Source organism: Andrena cerasifolii, chromosome 4 (genome assembly GCF_050908995.1).
Source record: "Andrena cerasifolii isolate SP2316 chromosome 4, iyAndCera1_principal, whole genome shotgun sequence".
Lineage (NCBI taxonomy): Eukaryota > Metazoa > Arthropoda > Insecta > Hymenoptera > Andrenidae > Andrena > Andrena cerasifolii.
The window spans coordinates 12,944,519-12,959,366 of record NC_135121.1 but is presented as its reverse complement, the minus strand read 5'-3'; the positions used below and the strand labels follow the sequence as shown (position 1 = coordinate 12,959,366).

General features: G+C 48.7%; 1 protein-coding gene across 2 annotated transcripts in view; it reads left to right on the top strand.

Annotated features, from left to right (window-relative positions):
• LOC143368484 (hemicentin-1) overlaps positions 1-14,848 on the top strand; it is a 354,314-nt gene that overhangs the window by 263,784 nt on the left and 75,682 nt on the right. For both annotated transcript variants that reach the window (XM_076811252.1, XM_076811253.1), the window contains exon 4: positions 13,491-13,601. In XM_076811252.1, coding sequence (XP_076667367.1) covers positions 13,491-13,601 — 111 coding nt within the window. The remainder of the gene's footprint in view (positions 1-13,490; positions 13,602-14,848) is intronic.

Genomic DNA, 14,848 nt, shown 5'->3' with positions numbered 1-14,848 from the left:
ATGCTGGATTGACACTAGCTAGGTTATGCTAGATTATATATGTTTTTTGTCTTTTTCGTGCTGCGTGAATTGGCGGTAAATTTCCTCACCCTTTGATGCTCCCATCTTGCCTACACTTGACGATGCTTAATCTTTTAGAACATAAAATTCGGCAAATTGGAACTTCGCATTGAAACATCTCAGCTCATAAGGCACGTAGGAACAAAACGAGGACACTTTTCTGATGTAAATCAAACCCAAGCTATCCATTAAGACCATTCAAAATCTAATCGGATCAACCATTATTGAGATTCGATAACCGAAAGATTCTCGATAGCAGTTCGTGGCGTAATATAGTCACTACCTTGTCTCTTGATGTCCGTCGGTTTGACTTATCGGCCCCCGTTAGTGGGGAACGGTCGTTCCACAGAAATATAATATACGAATCGACGGGAGCCTGCGTGGGACCCGACCGAATGCCTGACGAAATCTGCCCTTTCAGAGAATTCCGACCAATCAACGTTAAGTTCGCATCCGAAAGACGCGAGGTGCACCGGCGGAAACATGAAAGGTAACGGGACTCTCTTGTTCCTCGTCATCGAGAATTCCTGGCCATCTTGCCTCTTATATCTCGTCAAACAGGGCAGCCCTTTGTCCGTTGACCTCTTCTTCGTTCGCCTTACGACCTTCCGCCCAGCGATTCAGCGTCCCCATCATCCCCTATCCCGGTGTCCTTTCTTCTTCGTTTCGCATCGAAGCAACGAGCTTCGTCCCTTCCGTTTTCGGCGAGCAGAGTTCTCGGTCGGAGGTGGGCAAGCCCCTGAAATTAGATGTTTTCATCGGTGTAGCCTCGACGATTAAACGTATCGGCGACGCGTGCACCCAGGGCCCCATAAATTCCCGTGGACCATGAGGGATGACGCGGGGGGCGGCTCCTGATCGCGAGTCGTCCTCGGGAGAACTGCTGGCCGTAAAAATTTAACAAGCAACCTCCGGACGGGGTAGCGAGTAATGGAACAGCCATCGCCGGAGAAAGAGGTCGAGGAAGGGGGGAAAAAAAGGAGACGATCGAGCAGAAAGGAAGCGACGAGACGCGGGGCGTTGAGAAAGATAAAAGGACCCCGTCGATGACGCGCGAACGTACCTATTCTTTCGACGACGAGGCGGTGTTTATTATTACCAGAACTGCTTATCGAATCACCGTTCTGCTTCTGATTGAACACAAAATCCTCGTGTCTGATAAAATGGCTGGCATAAAGGAGACAGTGGTTGCGATCGGAGCGCTCTTAACAGTGATACACTTGTTAGAATCTCATTGCAGTATAAAAATTTACGACAACGCTCCGGCAATATCCGAGAGAACTACCCCGCCTGTGGGTCCATTTCGTTTCCGCGAGGGAAGAAAGGAGGCTCGAAGGTACCTACTCAGGTTTCCCCTGCCGAAGGAGGAGCACTTAAAGGTTCACCTTGGCTCCCGCTGCGCCCTGAAATTCCGCCGAAAAAAAACAAAACAAATCATGACAGTGTACATGCCTCCCCCGTAAAAACACGGCGCGTACGTATGGAAAATGCTCGCGCGCTGAAAAACGTCCCTCGTTGCGCTGCCGGCATACGAAGTGGCATTCGGCAAACATCGCGCGGCTTTTCAACTCGCGCTGGGGCTTCTGGCTCACGAGGCTTATTCAAATCGTCCAGGGAACCAGAGAGAACCACGGGAGGGGGGGCCAGGGAAGCAGGAGGAGGCTCGGTAGGCCAAGTTTCTCCTTTTTTCGCAGTCTGCTCGCGTGCTCGCTTCTTTCAGAGGCCCGCGCTTGCGGTGGTGGTTGCTCGAGACGAAGACGATTACCCAGGGTTAGCAGCGACGCTTCTGACTATTTTACGCCGCGATCGCTGCTTCGGGGACACCCCGGAATGCTCACCAAGTGACGCCCCCCCTCTATGAATTCCTCTAAGGATTCCTGAAACGCGAGGCTGGAATGATTGTTTCCGCTAAAGTAACGCTCCGAATACGAGTGAGCGCCACGCGATGCACGCGCTCCTCCGTTCTGCCCCTCGAATGGCACTTGTCGGGATAGTTCGCGGGCGGTTTGTTCGAATGGCTTAATCGCCGGGACCGATGTCGATCAGGCGGCACGGAGTGTGCGAAAGATTTTGAGGATCGATGGAAGATCGTGCGACGAGCTGATAACACCTGCGCCTGACAACTCTCCTTGCCAGGGTGCGCCGGATCGCGTTCTCGCGGGGGTTTTGCTGCAGTTAGAGGAAGCGACGAAACGCTGCTGCGTGTGTGCGTGGGGGGGAGGCGAAACGCGATTAGCGGGACGAAAAGTCGTTGGAAACGATCGTTGGAATTGAAGCTGCTCCGCTCGACACGGGCTTCGAAGCGATGGCGTGCAAGCTCGCGCTGGCACGCGGCGATATAACGTTAAACTCGGCTACGAGCCGTTATAATATATTAGCTCGCTCGATTCCTCTCGCATTACCATACGTTTCACGGCGCATTCGCGTGATGGAAGTCTTGGCGTCAATTGCCAGGCCCTATTGAGAGAAATACCGCGGCGCCCGTTCATGGTAGAAGCTACTATTAAGTCAGACAACTGGGGAGCGTGTTAAATTTCAAGGGAATGGTTCCCCAATAGTAGTAATAGCCGAGTGGTGTCAGACGAGCAGAAACATTATCGTAAGTGGTGAGAGACTCGGCATGGTCGGACAGCCCAGCTTTAAGACCCGACGGAGTAGAAATTGGAGTAGACTCCCTCCCTCTCTCTCTCTCTCTCTCTCTCTCTCTCTCTCTCTCTGTCTGTCTCTCACACTCTCTCAATCGCTCTCTCACCTCTCGCTCTCTGCCTCATCGACACGCAGACCTTCGCTCCATTGATCTTCGGCTTTGATCAGCCCCGTGAGCAGCTAGCCTCCCTCCGAGCTTTTTAAATATTTAAGAATCTATCCGGATTAAATGGACGCCTCGCATCTGCCATGCTCCAATTAATCCTCCGCTGCGACGCCTTTTTTCCCTTCTTGCTCCCGTTCGAAACGCTACCCCCCTGCACCGCATCTGTCAACTCGAGCCGGATTCGCCAGCCGAAATAACGGGCGCGCACCGAAAGCCACGACCGAGAGAGTGTCGTTCGCGTTAAGAAATGGACGTGACGAGGGTGGAATTGATGTCGCGCGGCAGGGAAAAGAGGAACGGCTGGTGGGATTGTTGCGCGCGAACGACCCACTGACCTAGCCGGGAATCAAGCAGATTGGTAGCGGTTATCGAGATTCTGGCTCGTTCCCCGCAGGCGAGATCGCGCGTCGAGATGGCATTCGCAAACGAAATTACATGTCACGAAAAAATTCGCTTATTATTCCGCTCTCGGCTCTCGAGAACGATATCGCCACATTTTTGCGCAAGATTATTTATCTTCCCCGCTTCCGCCCTTCCTTCCCGCATCCCTCCGAGCGTATCAAATTCTGCCCTACTCGCCTCCCTTCTTCCCGAGACTTTCGTCCGCTCTGACACAGTTCGGCTAGCGTGTTCCAGACCTCCGGGAACTTAGCGTCGTTACTCTTCTCGCCTAGCGGCGTTACCATGATCGATACGCGATAGTGAAAACGTGTGCCGGTTGAAACATTATCTACGAATGGCAAAGAAAGCGAAGCGCTACAGACTTGGCGCATCAGAAAAGCGTTTAAATTCTAAATAGGAAACTGCACAGTAGGGTGGCTCTTATTTACCCTTGGTAATTTTTTTTTTCAAGATTTTCCTCGGGGCACCCTCCAGAATAGTTCCAAATAATTAAAAAAAAATCCGTGTAAAGTTTGAGCTCGATCGAATAAAGCGAATGGGTGCACCTGAGCCCTTAAACATTTAAATAATTATTTAACAGCTCGCGAAGTCGATTTTAAATAATATATAAAAATATGTCAAACGGTTTTCGAAAAATGTCGGGAAAACTAAAAAAAAACTTTTTTTCCTCAAATTTTGAAAGTTCAAATGCTTCTAGAACACTTTTTATTCGTAAAGGCGAACAAAGAAAATGGAATTTTTATTTTCGAGGACTATTTTTTAAACATTTAAGGGAGGACTATTCTGGAGGGTGCTCCGAAGAAAATTCAGAAGTGGAAAATAAGAGCCACCCTATTGCGCATCCTCGGGATCAGCAGGATCCCTAGAGCTCCCAACGATCACCTGCATTATTTTTTTCATTACCTATCGACACGGCGCGGGCAGCGGGCGATTTACGAGGCTCATGTCGGCGCATAATAATCGTCGTTCGCCGCGCGAACAATTCTTTATTTGCATTTTTATTGTTCCGCCGTGGAACTGAAAACGCGGCCGGCGAATGAACAAATGCGCTACTAAATAAGCGCTTTAATAAATTCCGCGACGCGCCCCCGAGTCCGCGCTCTCGCATCGACGAGCGCGTGGAGATATATTTTTTCCAGGCACGGCGGTGTGCCCCAGGCCTCCGGGGCGGTGTCGATCGACGTCGTAGACGGATTTAACCGTTCCCTAGCTTTCTCCCTTATTGTCGCGGGGGGCGGTTGATCCTCGGAGGAGAATGGGGGTGGCCGCATCCGTGAAGAGTGCAGCTGCGTTTCAGCCGTGCATGCACAAAGGGTAAATTGTTATCGACAAGAATATCATTGTCCCCGGCGTGTTTTGTGTTGGTTAAGGCGACGTCTCGCCGACCCTCGCGATGAGATAAATCGATTCCCGAACAATTACCACCCTCGTAATACAGAGCGGCAACAGAAGCCACGCCGTTCTGGCACGGTCTACGTTCTCCGTGCTCAGCCTCCTTTTTTCGCCCCACTCCCCTTCCGTCTCTTCTTGTTCGCCCTCTTTCTTCGCGGCTTTTCATCCTTTTTTTTTTCTGTCTGCGGCAATCTTGGATTATCCCGCCGTGCGACAATCTCCAAAGGAACGAGCACCGACACTCGGAAAAGGACTCCCCGAGACGCGCGGAAATTTTACTTCCTCGCAGCCGGGGAAACCGTCGGCGTCGGATGGTACTATATAAATAGTGCCCTCCCCCGAACGATACCTTACCGCAGCAACTCCGCTGAAAGCACGTAGATTTCAGCGGCTCTCAATTTAGCAATAAGTATATTACGAACTGCGCTTCGGGATAACGCTGGATCCAGTACCTCGATACCAAACTTCTGTTAATTTAAAGTCGCCCGATCTCCTATTCCTATATTTATCTTGGCGGTATCTGCGGATTCAGAAACGGGTCCGCACGAGTGCGCGCGTCTTTAGGAATGGAATAATGAGACGATGGTAACGAGTAACGAATGGCGCGTGCTAAACGTACCGTAAAGATCCTTTAAATTCGTCGTCTGCAGCAATATATATTGTTTAGCGATTGGAACAAGAGAGCCGGCGGCCCGTGAAACTTCCGCGGCGAAGTTGACGAGCGCCTTTGTCAACGACATTCTTCCCGCTCGTTAACTGTTATTTTCCCGTGGATGTTTGAATTCACAGCGACGGCGAAATTTCGCTCGCCTATTTCCTGGCTGACGCCAACGGCGGGCGTCGACGTTGAAATTCCTAAAAAAAAATGCCGAAAAATCCCGTCTACCAAGAAATCCTGAATTTCCGCCTCTTTTAACCCGATTTTTCCCCGGCATTTGACGGGCAAACGAACGAACGAGCGTGCGCGGCCCGAGTAGAATTCATTTCTTAATGGATTAGGTCGATTAAAAGGCGCAACGCCGGCGTTAAAAATCCATCACCGTACGTAGGCGGCGCTAAATCGTTCGAGGACTCTGCTCGCTGAAGGATCGGTGCGTAAATTTGCGAGGCCCGATGTGTCAGGGCGCGACACGACGTGGCACACGATGCCTCGTCCTCGGATTTCAATAAAAATGTCAAATTTTATTTTCAAATTCGTTGCCGTGAACGTCGCCCCATCGTTCATGTTCCTTGTCAGCCTGGAGCTCGTCGTCCTCGCCAAGTAGATCCTCTTTCTTCCCCCCTTTCTCGCTCGGCAACGGGGCTCCGCCAGCCGAGTCGATACCGAGGACGTAGTTTTCCATGAAAACCCGAGCTCGAATCCCCAGTCGCGACGTGACGTCAACCTGTAACGCGATGTTTCGACTTTGCCGAGAGACGAGCGATAAAAATAACGAGAAAGATTACACCGTGAAGAAGGAGGAATGGGTGACTGGGAGCACTGGGACAGAACCGGAGGCGACGCGTTCTCCTAGGACTTTTATTCCTTTGCTCCGAGTCTGTTTGGTCGTTTCTCGTCAATCAGCTGCTCCTCTTTCGCCAGCCGGAGAATCGGGGAGTCGAAGGAGCCGGAGAGCTCGAGTCCCGAGCGCGGAAAGGTGTAACGATGTCGATCGAAAAAGGGGGCGCGGAGGTCGCTGGGAACAGAGCGCACGGGGTGTCCGACGGCAAGGGGTAGCCGGGCTGGTGAACGGTTTGTCAGGAGGTCGTGAATTAATTCGCGCCACCGCCTATTCCGCCTACTCCCCGCCCGCACCGGCCCGCCATCCCTTCCGGAAAGTTAAATTCACGACTGGCGCGGGCTACACGAGTTTCCACTATCGTTCTAAAATTCAAACGAGCCACCGGTGCGCACGGCGGTGCCACTCGATCGTCGAGATCGCGGCGCGGTTTTAAAATACTCGACCGACCGGCAACACCTGGCCCTCTGGTTGGCTGAGTCGACTATGCGAAACGAGATTCGCAAAGAACCACCGCCGAAGAAAATGTCCCGCAACGACTTCTACGATTGCTGCGATCGTTGCGACAGTTCCCTTTGTCCCGATTTAAGGCGCAGCCGCACTGCCGCTTTACCAGTTCTGCATTCAGCCAATTTACATTTCTATGCGCCGCGTAGATGCGGCTAAATGAGGGGAACCGCCGCGCAAGAAACGAATCACCGTCGAGTATGCTTTAAATTTCGGAGCAGCGCCCCGGCTCCGAGTCTTCGTGCTGCTCGGTTCGTATTATTTAGCGTAACCATCAGTGTCCATGTGCCGATTCAAACGCGGAGGAGGTCTCGAACTGCAACGCGCGAAGCGTTCATTTCCGTTCCCGGCTAAAGTTTCTGCCGTTACCTGTTTGGAACAACGGGAAGCGCATAAACGGGAGCAGAGCGCGGGGCGCGCTGGCATTATATTTCGCTGACTCGTTCGGCGCGGCGCGCGGAGGGTAGGTATCGCCCGCGCAAACGAGCGGGTCGACGTTTCGGTAATTAGCCGAGTTAAAGGAAATTTCCATAACAATGTAAGAATTATGACGTTAAATCGAGCGGCTATAATTCACGCGGATCGCCGGACATCGGTGCGCGAGAATGCCGCGGGTAACGAACGCTTTTGAATTATTATAACGGAGCCCGGGCTGCGGGGGAGCAGGCGATCGAACGAATCTATTTAACGGGTAATCCCTCACAGTTGCGGATCCGTGACTCGTATCAAAACAAATCGAACGCGCATTGTAACGTGTCACCGCGATATTCCGCCCGACGAGACGCGCCTCCCTCTATCACTCTGCCGCATTAAATCGTCCCGACCAGTTCGCGAAACACGTAATTCCCGCGGCAGCGTACGCGATATTTTTAATTATCGCGTTTCGCTGACGCTTTGAGCATTGAAAATTCCACGGGATTACAAGTCGCCCCTCCCACGCGGGCGCCGCTTTCAGCGATGGTTTTTCGCGACGCAGTTTTAATCGCTCATTCCGATCCTATTAATGCAGCGCGCCCGTATGAAATTCGCGGACATATCAACTGATATCAACCGTCGGATTTTCACTCTGCCCGTAATTTCCAGCGCGTCCGTTTCTCGCGCAAGAGGCAGAATAGCAGCTAGATACGTTTCTCCGGGTTTTACCATGATAGGGGAGACCGGGGCTGGTCGACTAATATTGAACGTTTCTAATTTTTATAAATAGACCATTGGTGTTTTGTTGACTTGTTGCGCACCAAAAGTTTACAAATTTCATTAGGTATACAGGCTTAATTTTTAAAATTGTTTTAATTGTGTCTAGGTCGTAGTTTTTATTATATTTAGAGTAGCGAGACGAGTAAGTCAACAAACCCCGGCTGTTGGGTTAGTTGACAAATATGATGGGATTAGTTGACTTGACATTTACTTTTCAGTTTTAACATCATACATATGTATGCCTTTCGCAGGGAAAGGGTTAATTTTAATTAGAAAATAATTACAGTATCTAACACCATGATACTTAATAAAGAAAATAACAGTGTGAAGGAGTGAAAAAAAAAATTTGTTGGTCGTAGGATATATATGTACGCCTTTCGTATACTATATTGATGGAATTGGCTGCTTATATATATCCTACGACCAACAAATTTTTTTTTTTACTTTCACACTGTTATTTTCTTTATTAAGTATCATGGTGTTAGATACTGTAATTATTTTCTAATTGTTTTTTATGGTCTGTTTGGAAGGCCTGAGAGTTTGCAGGGAGGATAGGGTGTAAAACTGGTAGGAGTGAGTTTGAAGGGATTTGTGGTGGAGCAAGTGGATTTGAGCAGCTAAACTCTTTGCCTCGACTGCATCTTGAGGATAAAAAGTGCAATTTTTAGTGGTATTCCCATATAAGTAACCCTGTCCGACATTGTCAACATGTTAAGGGTCGTACGTACAAAACCTCCGCGCACCCAATAAAATGAAATACCCTAAATTACAGTCAATGTATCACGTTTCCACAAAATATTCATGAAAAACATCAAGCAATACTTAGTGGACAAAAATTCATAAATAGTCGAAACAGAAATATTTACTTCCCTCCGACCTTTTTATATTTTTCATTCTCACTGATAGAACACGCAACTTTTTGTCACGGTGGCACATTAAATGGCAAGCTGGTCGTCCATATGCTTCAATATCGCCAATCGCAGCATAATTTTTAACATAATACAACAATTAAAGGGAATTAGTCAACTAGCCCCGGTCTCCCCTACTGTCGGTGATTTTAAATGGATGAAGTACCGTTTTCACATCTTAGATACATCTACGCTATAGAGCCAATGTTCCGAGACGATTTTCAAGCCGATCGATAGCACCGTGTTTGCCAATATGCCAATCGCCTAATGTTTTCGACATTTAAAATCGAATAATATCGACGGAGATGGGAAGCTGCGAGCGACTAAATTGCTGGGAAGCCTGCAACAGAGAGAGAATTGAATAGCCATCACTGCTAGCGGCGAATCCGCGCGGAGGGTGGCGAGCGCAGATATAGGTGTGCGCGGGGGCAACGCTACACAGAGGCGCCTATTTTCCAGCCAGCCCTGAAATTATCGGCGCGGTCTGAGCGAGGTCCATTGATTACCACTGGTAATTGCCATTACAACCCCCCGTCTACCGGCCCCTCTTCGCTATCCTCGCTGCTCTCGTCCCGCCCCGGCCTCTTCCGCCGTGTACTCCCGCGAGGACCTGCATATAACCTCTGTAACGGCATTGAAAGTCAACCGTTTTATCGAGAACGCGGGAAGGCAGCCAGCCTGGCGCACACCGCCTGCCTCCGACCGAATCTTTCCAAGCGTATTTATGTAATTGTACTCGCATCGGAAAACCTGATCCCTGCTTCTACGAGATACGCGAAAGTAGAACGATGTGATGTGACGAATCAGAGTGCATTGTATATTTCGAACAACGAGCCAAGTTATTTTGTAAGACTGGAAAGGGTAGGGGGAGCGGGGACGAAAGTAGCATTTCTTTACATTGGGCCTAGCCTACAGTTACCTTTCATAGATATAAAAATGAAAATTATGCCTTAAGCTAGTATGCTTCTTGGCCTATCATTTGAGCCCAGATTCAGCCTTACGTGATAAGTAGTCAAAGAGTTATGACAGTTTTTCCGTGACTGTCATCGTTACTTTTGTCCTGCAGGGGTAGGAAGAAACTAACATACGGTGGGGGCGAAAGTAAGTCTAATTACTTTGAGGAGAATTAAGTAAAACACTTTTTCCAACGCAAAATAGAATTTTTTATTATAAAAAAACGATAGGAAAAAACATTTAAATACAAAATTATTTAAAAACATTTAAATAATAACGATAGGAAAATACAATAAATACATAATAAGTTTATTAATAATAAACTTATTGACGCGTTACTTTTGTCCCTAGCCGTGTTTTTCAGAATAGAACTGTTATAACATACAAATTACAAAAGACTTGTTGAAATCAAGTACAAGAACTTCTAAAGACATTATCTAAGAACGCTGTAGCAAATAATTTTTTTAATATCTATAGTTTAAGTATGAATATTAAAAAAAAAAACAAATCGGGAGAAACTTACCTGAATGATCTAAATAACAATTTTAGTTTGCCCACAGAATTGTGTTACTCTTCAGTGTCACTCAGTACAATAAAAGAGACACTATACATATGTAACTGTGTAAAGCAAACATTTTGGAAATGTTTGTGGAAGGGAGGAGAAGGTGTGTTACTTTCACGACGCCGTTAAGTTTGTCCCCGCTCTCCCCTACCTACGCGAGGAAAGTCAAAGACGCGCCAGAATCCCCCGAGTAATCGATACCGCACTATCATTTAATCAGAGGACACCATCGATCGAGCGCATCTCGGCGATTCTTTAATTCCGGAGGAAAGCCCACCACGGCCATAATTCTTAGGCAACGTTTAATCCCCTTCATATCGCTAATCGGATGGAGCATACGATCGAATCAGTTAATTGGACCAGGGATCAATCTTAATTTCCCTCATAAATCCAATTACGTAATTTTCGCGGGTTACCCCTCGTCGGTGACTCCACCTTCGGCCGGGAAGCGAGGAGTATCTTCGCGCGGCGCAACTTTTCCAGTGACTTTTCAACCCCGCCCGACACGAATTCGCGAAACACCGCTGGGGAATGTGAAACTCGTGTATTCGTCGCACCCTGCTTCTGCGAATCGCTCGAAGAGCACGCTGATCCCCGCAGCAGTACACCCTCGACATGCTTCGGATTCGTGCGCACGGTTCGCCGGTGTTTTAAATAGAAAATATGTATTCCGAATTCCATTGTGGCTTCTATTTGAACAGAAAGATATTTTTCAATCCGTTTTGGCGCGTTGAATGGCGTAACGTATAAACGGCATGCTTGTCTGATCCGTGGCAATAACATTTTCCAGCGAATTTCGCGAAAATCGCCATCGTTCGGCGCTGCAAATATTCGCCAGCGTTATACAAAGTACGGAATAAAAAGCGACCGGCCGTGATATTTATCCTTAATCAATGCGTTATCGCTGGAACGTTACTTGGAAAAATGAACGCAAATAAACAAATGAATCCGCGACCGCGTATAAACGACCCGAATGCCTATCTGGCGACTGACCGTTTGCAAGCGTTTTTGTTTCGTAAACGCCTGTCGATTACGGGCGTGCGTCGAAAATACGGTAAATAGAATCTCGATGGCGTCGAATAGAGCGAGGGTTTGAAAGGAATTTCGGTGGTTACCGGTCGGGAATAAAAATCTACGGCCGGGCATAGGTCTCGCTTCCATCCGAATATATCCTTTCGTAGGCCGCGCGAGGAGCGTGCCGATCTCTCGTTGCTCGCTCGAGGGAAAAAATCCTGATCGATCGATTGATTGGCGGGCTGACGTTTCGCCGCCGAAAAGAACGGCGCGCCCGGTTCTCGTCGATATCGGGCGATTATGGATTGAAAAGCGGCTATAAATCTTCATGAATACTTTACGCCCGCGTTTCGGGGCGGGGATAAAAATTTCATCGCGGTCGGAGGAAAGGGTTTCGCGATGGAGTTGGTCGAAATTGAATTTACCGAAACTCGGACCGTTTGATTAAGCTGCTTCGCGATTCGTTCGTCGATTTCCCTACGATTTTCGAGCGATCCGGAGCGCCCCGACCCGTGTCGTTAACCTCGTGATACTAACGCGGCTCGGATGTAAAGCTAGATCCATTTATATCGAATTTTCGACAGAAAAAAAAAAACTGACCGAACGCTCGGGGCAGCGTCACGAATTGCGAAAAGCCAGCCCCCGACTGATCGAATCCGCGTTACATCGCTCGGTTCCGCTCGCCTGACGATTCGTGGAATGCAATTTCCGATCAGCCGAAGGGATCTGTGGCAAACATTTTTTTGAAGGATCGGCCGCCCGGGGCTACAAATTTGTTCGCACTCCTAAGACTATCGCCGGAGCAAACGTCACTCCTTCGTGGCCGCTTTAAGAAAGCATTCCTCACTTCAAGAAAGCCCCCGCGTGTGTCACGGACACTTGTCGGTATTGAATAGAAGGAAGCTGCTTAAGATTGTAAGTAGAAATAACTGCTCTTTCACTCGACGCCTGTGGAGCCAATACAGATCGGATTATCCTTAACAAATGACTACCGTGGGACTCATTTCAACGTTTAGTTCTGTAATAAAAATTTACGACGGGTGCAGCCGTGACGATAGACGGACGGGAACGGCCAGGAGCTTAGGCGAATATACGTACCGCGAATGCTGAAGCGGCAAGAACCCGTAACGTTATTTCGGATTTCACGCAGTTTACGAGGAGGCTCGATCGGCGGGCGCAGTTCCTCTGTCGCGACATCGTAGAGCCGAATGGCCCGTTCGTATATCCGCTTAAAGCAATTTTTTGAGTGCACCGCGATACCGGGATCGCTGGGCGAGAACGGCGCGGCTCTGTCCCGTGGAAACCGTGCGGGGCTCGTTTTGTGGCCAGCTCTGGGCGGTTTATATATATATATATATTTTTTTTTTTATTTTCCCGCGAACGTCGAGTTACACGACGTTCCTAGCAAAATGGATCAAATACATGGTGGGCACTCGGCGCGCGTTGTGGATCGGCGTAACGCGGGCGACGGCGATACGCGATAACAGTCGATGACTCGTCCGTCATCGGTAAATCGCGTGAAAATCTGCGCGTTACGTCGACTATTGTGCGCTCGCGGGGCATTTTGTTGGCTGATCGAAAATACGCTCCCAAACCGACCAGAAAATGTCGCGTCGATTCCATATACGCGGGCCGGGTATAAGCTGTTCCGGCCGAGCGATGCGTCGGGTAAATAGAGTGATAGCGAAAAAGAGAGCCGGCAGAAGGGGGGGAATAAATGTACGTAGGTGTGGCCCGCCGTAACCTCGCTGATAAAGCATCGAGTAGTTTGGACGTATGCAGCTAACTTGCAAAATAACGAAAAACCCAGAGGAATATCCAGGTTGGCTTATCCGACTCCGGGCAGAATATTCCAGGGAAAAATATCGCCGCGCTTAATCCGTAAACGATCATACCTGCGCGCTAGTCGATACCGCGCGCGCGCGCCGGTCACGGTTAGAATGGATTTCTTCCAAAGACCTCGCGACGTGTGTCTGACCTTTTGTCAGGCCCGACACCGCCACCCGCTGAGAATCGCGGTGAGATACCAATCGCATTAAGGAGACCTTCGTTCCTGCCTTTGAAATATTTCGATTGACAGGGCGACACGCGGGCCGGACGCCCGCTCGTGAAGTTCAATCGGTCTTAAAGCTACTCCGAGTTACCAGTCTCCCTCCGCCTGACTTGGATTTCCTTCTCTGTCACAGTGCCGCCGGAGCAGCCGACGATTTTGGATCAATGGGGCAGGATAGTGAACGGGACAGCGGGACCCTACGAGGAGGGCGACACACCATCTCTCACGTGCCGCGTAACTGGTGGTAAGTACTACTCTTATAAAATTTTCATAGAGGAGAGAGAAGAAGAGAACGTGAAAGATGAGGAAAGTAAGATGCAATACACTGACACTGTTAGGTCGAAAGAGGGTGGCAAAGTGTTTTCTGGATTATCGCCATGGTTACTTTTTAGTTGACGATTTTTAGCACTTATTTGTTTTGATATGGTTGGGGTAAAGGACCCAAATTTCGTCACCCATTTGTATTTGCGACTACTGTGCAATATGTGAACTATGTTATTACGATAAAAAGGACCTAAATGTGACTGGGTAAAAACTACTTGTTGCAAAAAGTAGGTCCATGAAGACAGCGTAGAGATTGGGGGCTGTTTAGTTTGTTATAAATAGCTATTTTATCAAATACATTTTACGTTTCATTGAGTTTAAATATTTGTTATTAGTTACTAATAGCTTGAATAGTTTAAAATATTGTTGATTCTTCAAAATTTGAGCGATTAGTCCGCACTTCATAGCTTGTGGCATATTACCTCAGACCTTGTGTCATATTTACCCACCACTTGGGTACTATGCCAGTTTCGAGGACTTTTGTATTTGTACGTTTCTCATTGAACTATAAAAGTTACATATCTTTAGGTACTTATTAGTCAATACACAGAATTAGTTACACTTTCATATGATTTTATCTATTTCCCTGTATCCAGTTATACTTTTGAGATATCGCGTTTCAAAGTTACCCGTGGCATATTACCCCGAGTTACCCTAAAAAGAAGAGATTCCCCACGCCCATCTTCTTCATACCGCTGCCACTGCTCTGTCACAGAACTGACAAGTGTGTTTAGACCTTAATCTTTCACCTCCGTGCTCGACCACTCTGAAAAGTTCGCGAGCGGACGTTCCGTCCTTAGTACGCATTTTTCCAAACCATCGGAGGACTCTCCGTCGCGCAACTGGCGCACAAGTTCCGCGTGGCCCGCTGGTCAGGAAGTTTCCATTCGTGGGAACAGCTAAAACCGACAGTAGTTCCCGTCCTACGGAAGAGACTCTTAGTTAGGTCCCGCCGAAGCCCGGGATACGTGGAATTCGGTAAACGGCCCCAACTTTCCGAGTCGGTGAAGTTTTTAACGGCGCCTCGAATTTTAGCGCGGTAAACACGAGGACCTCGGGAATAAAACTTTTTTCCCTCCCTCGCCGGGTAGATCCTGGCCGTCGGAGGCGGAGATCGCACGCGCCGCTCTCTGGCGAAAGTCCGTTCTTTAGCTCGCCGCGGAATCG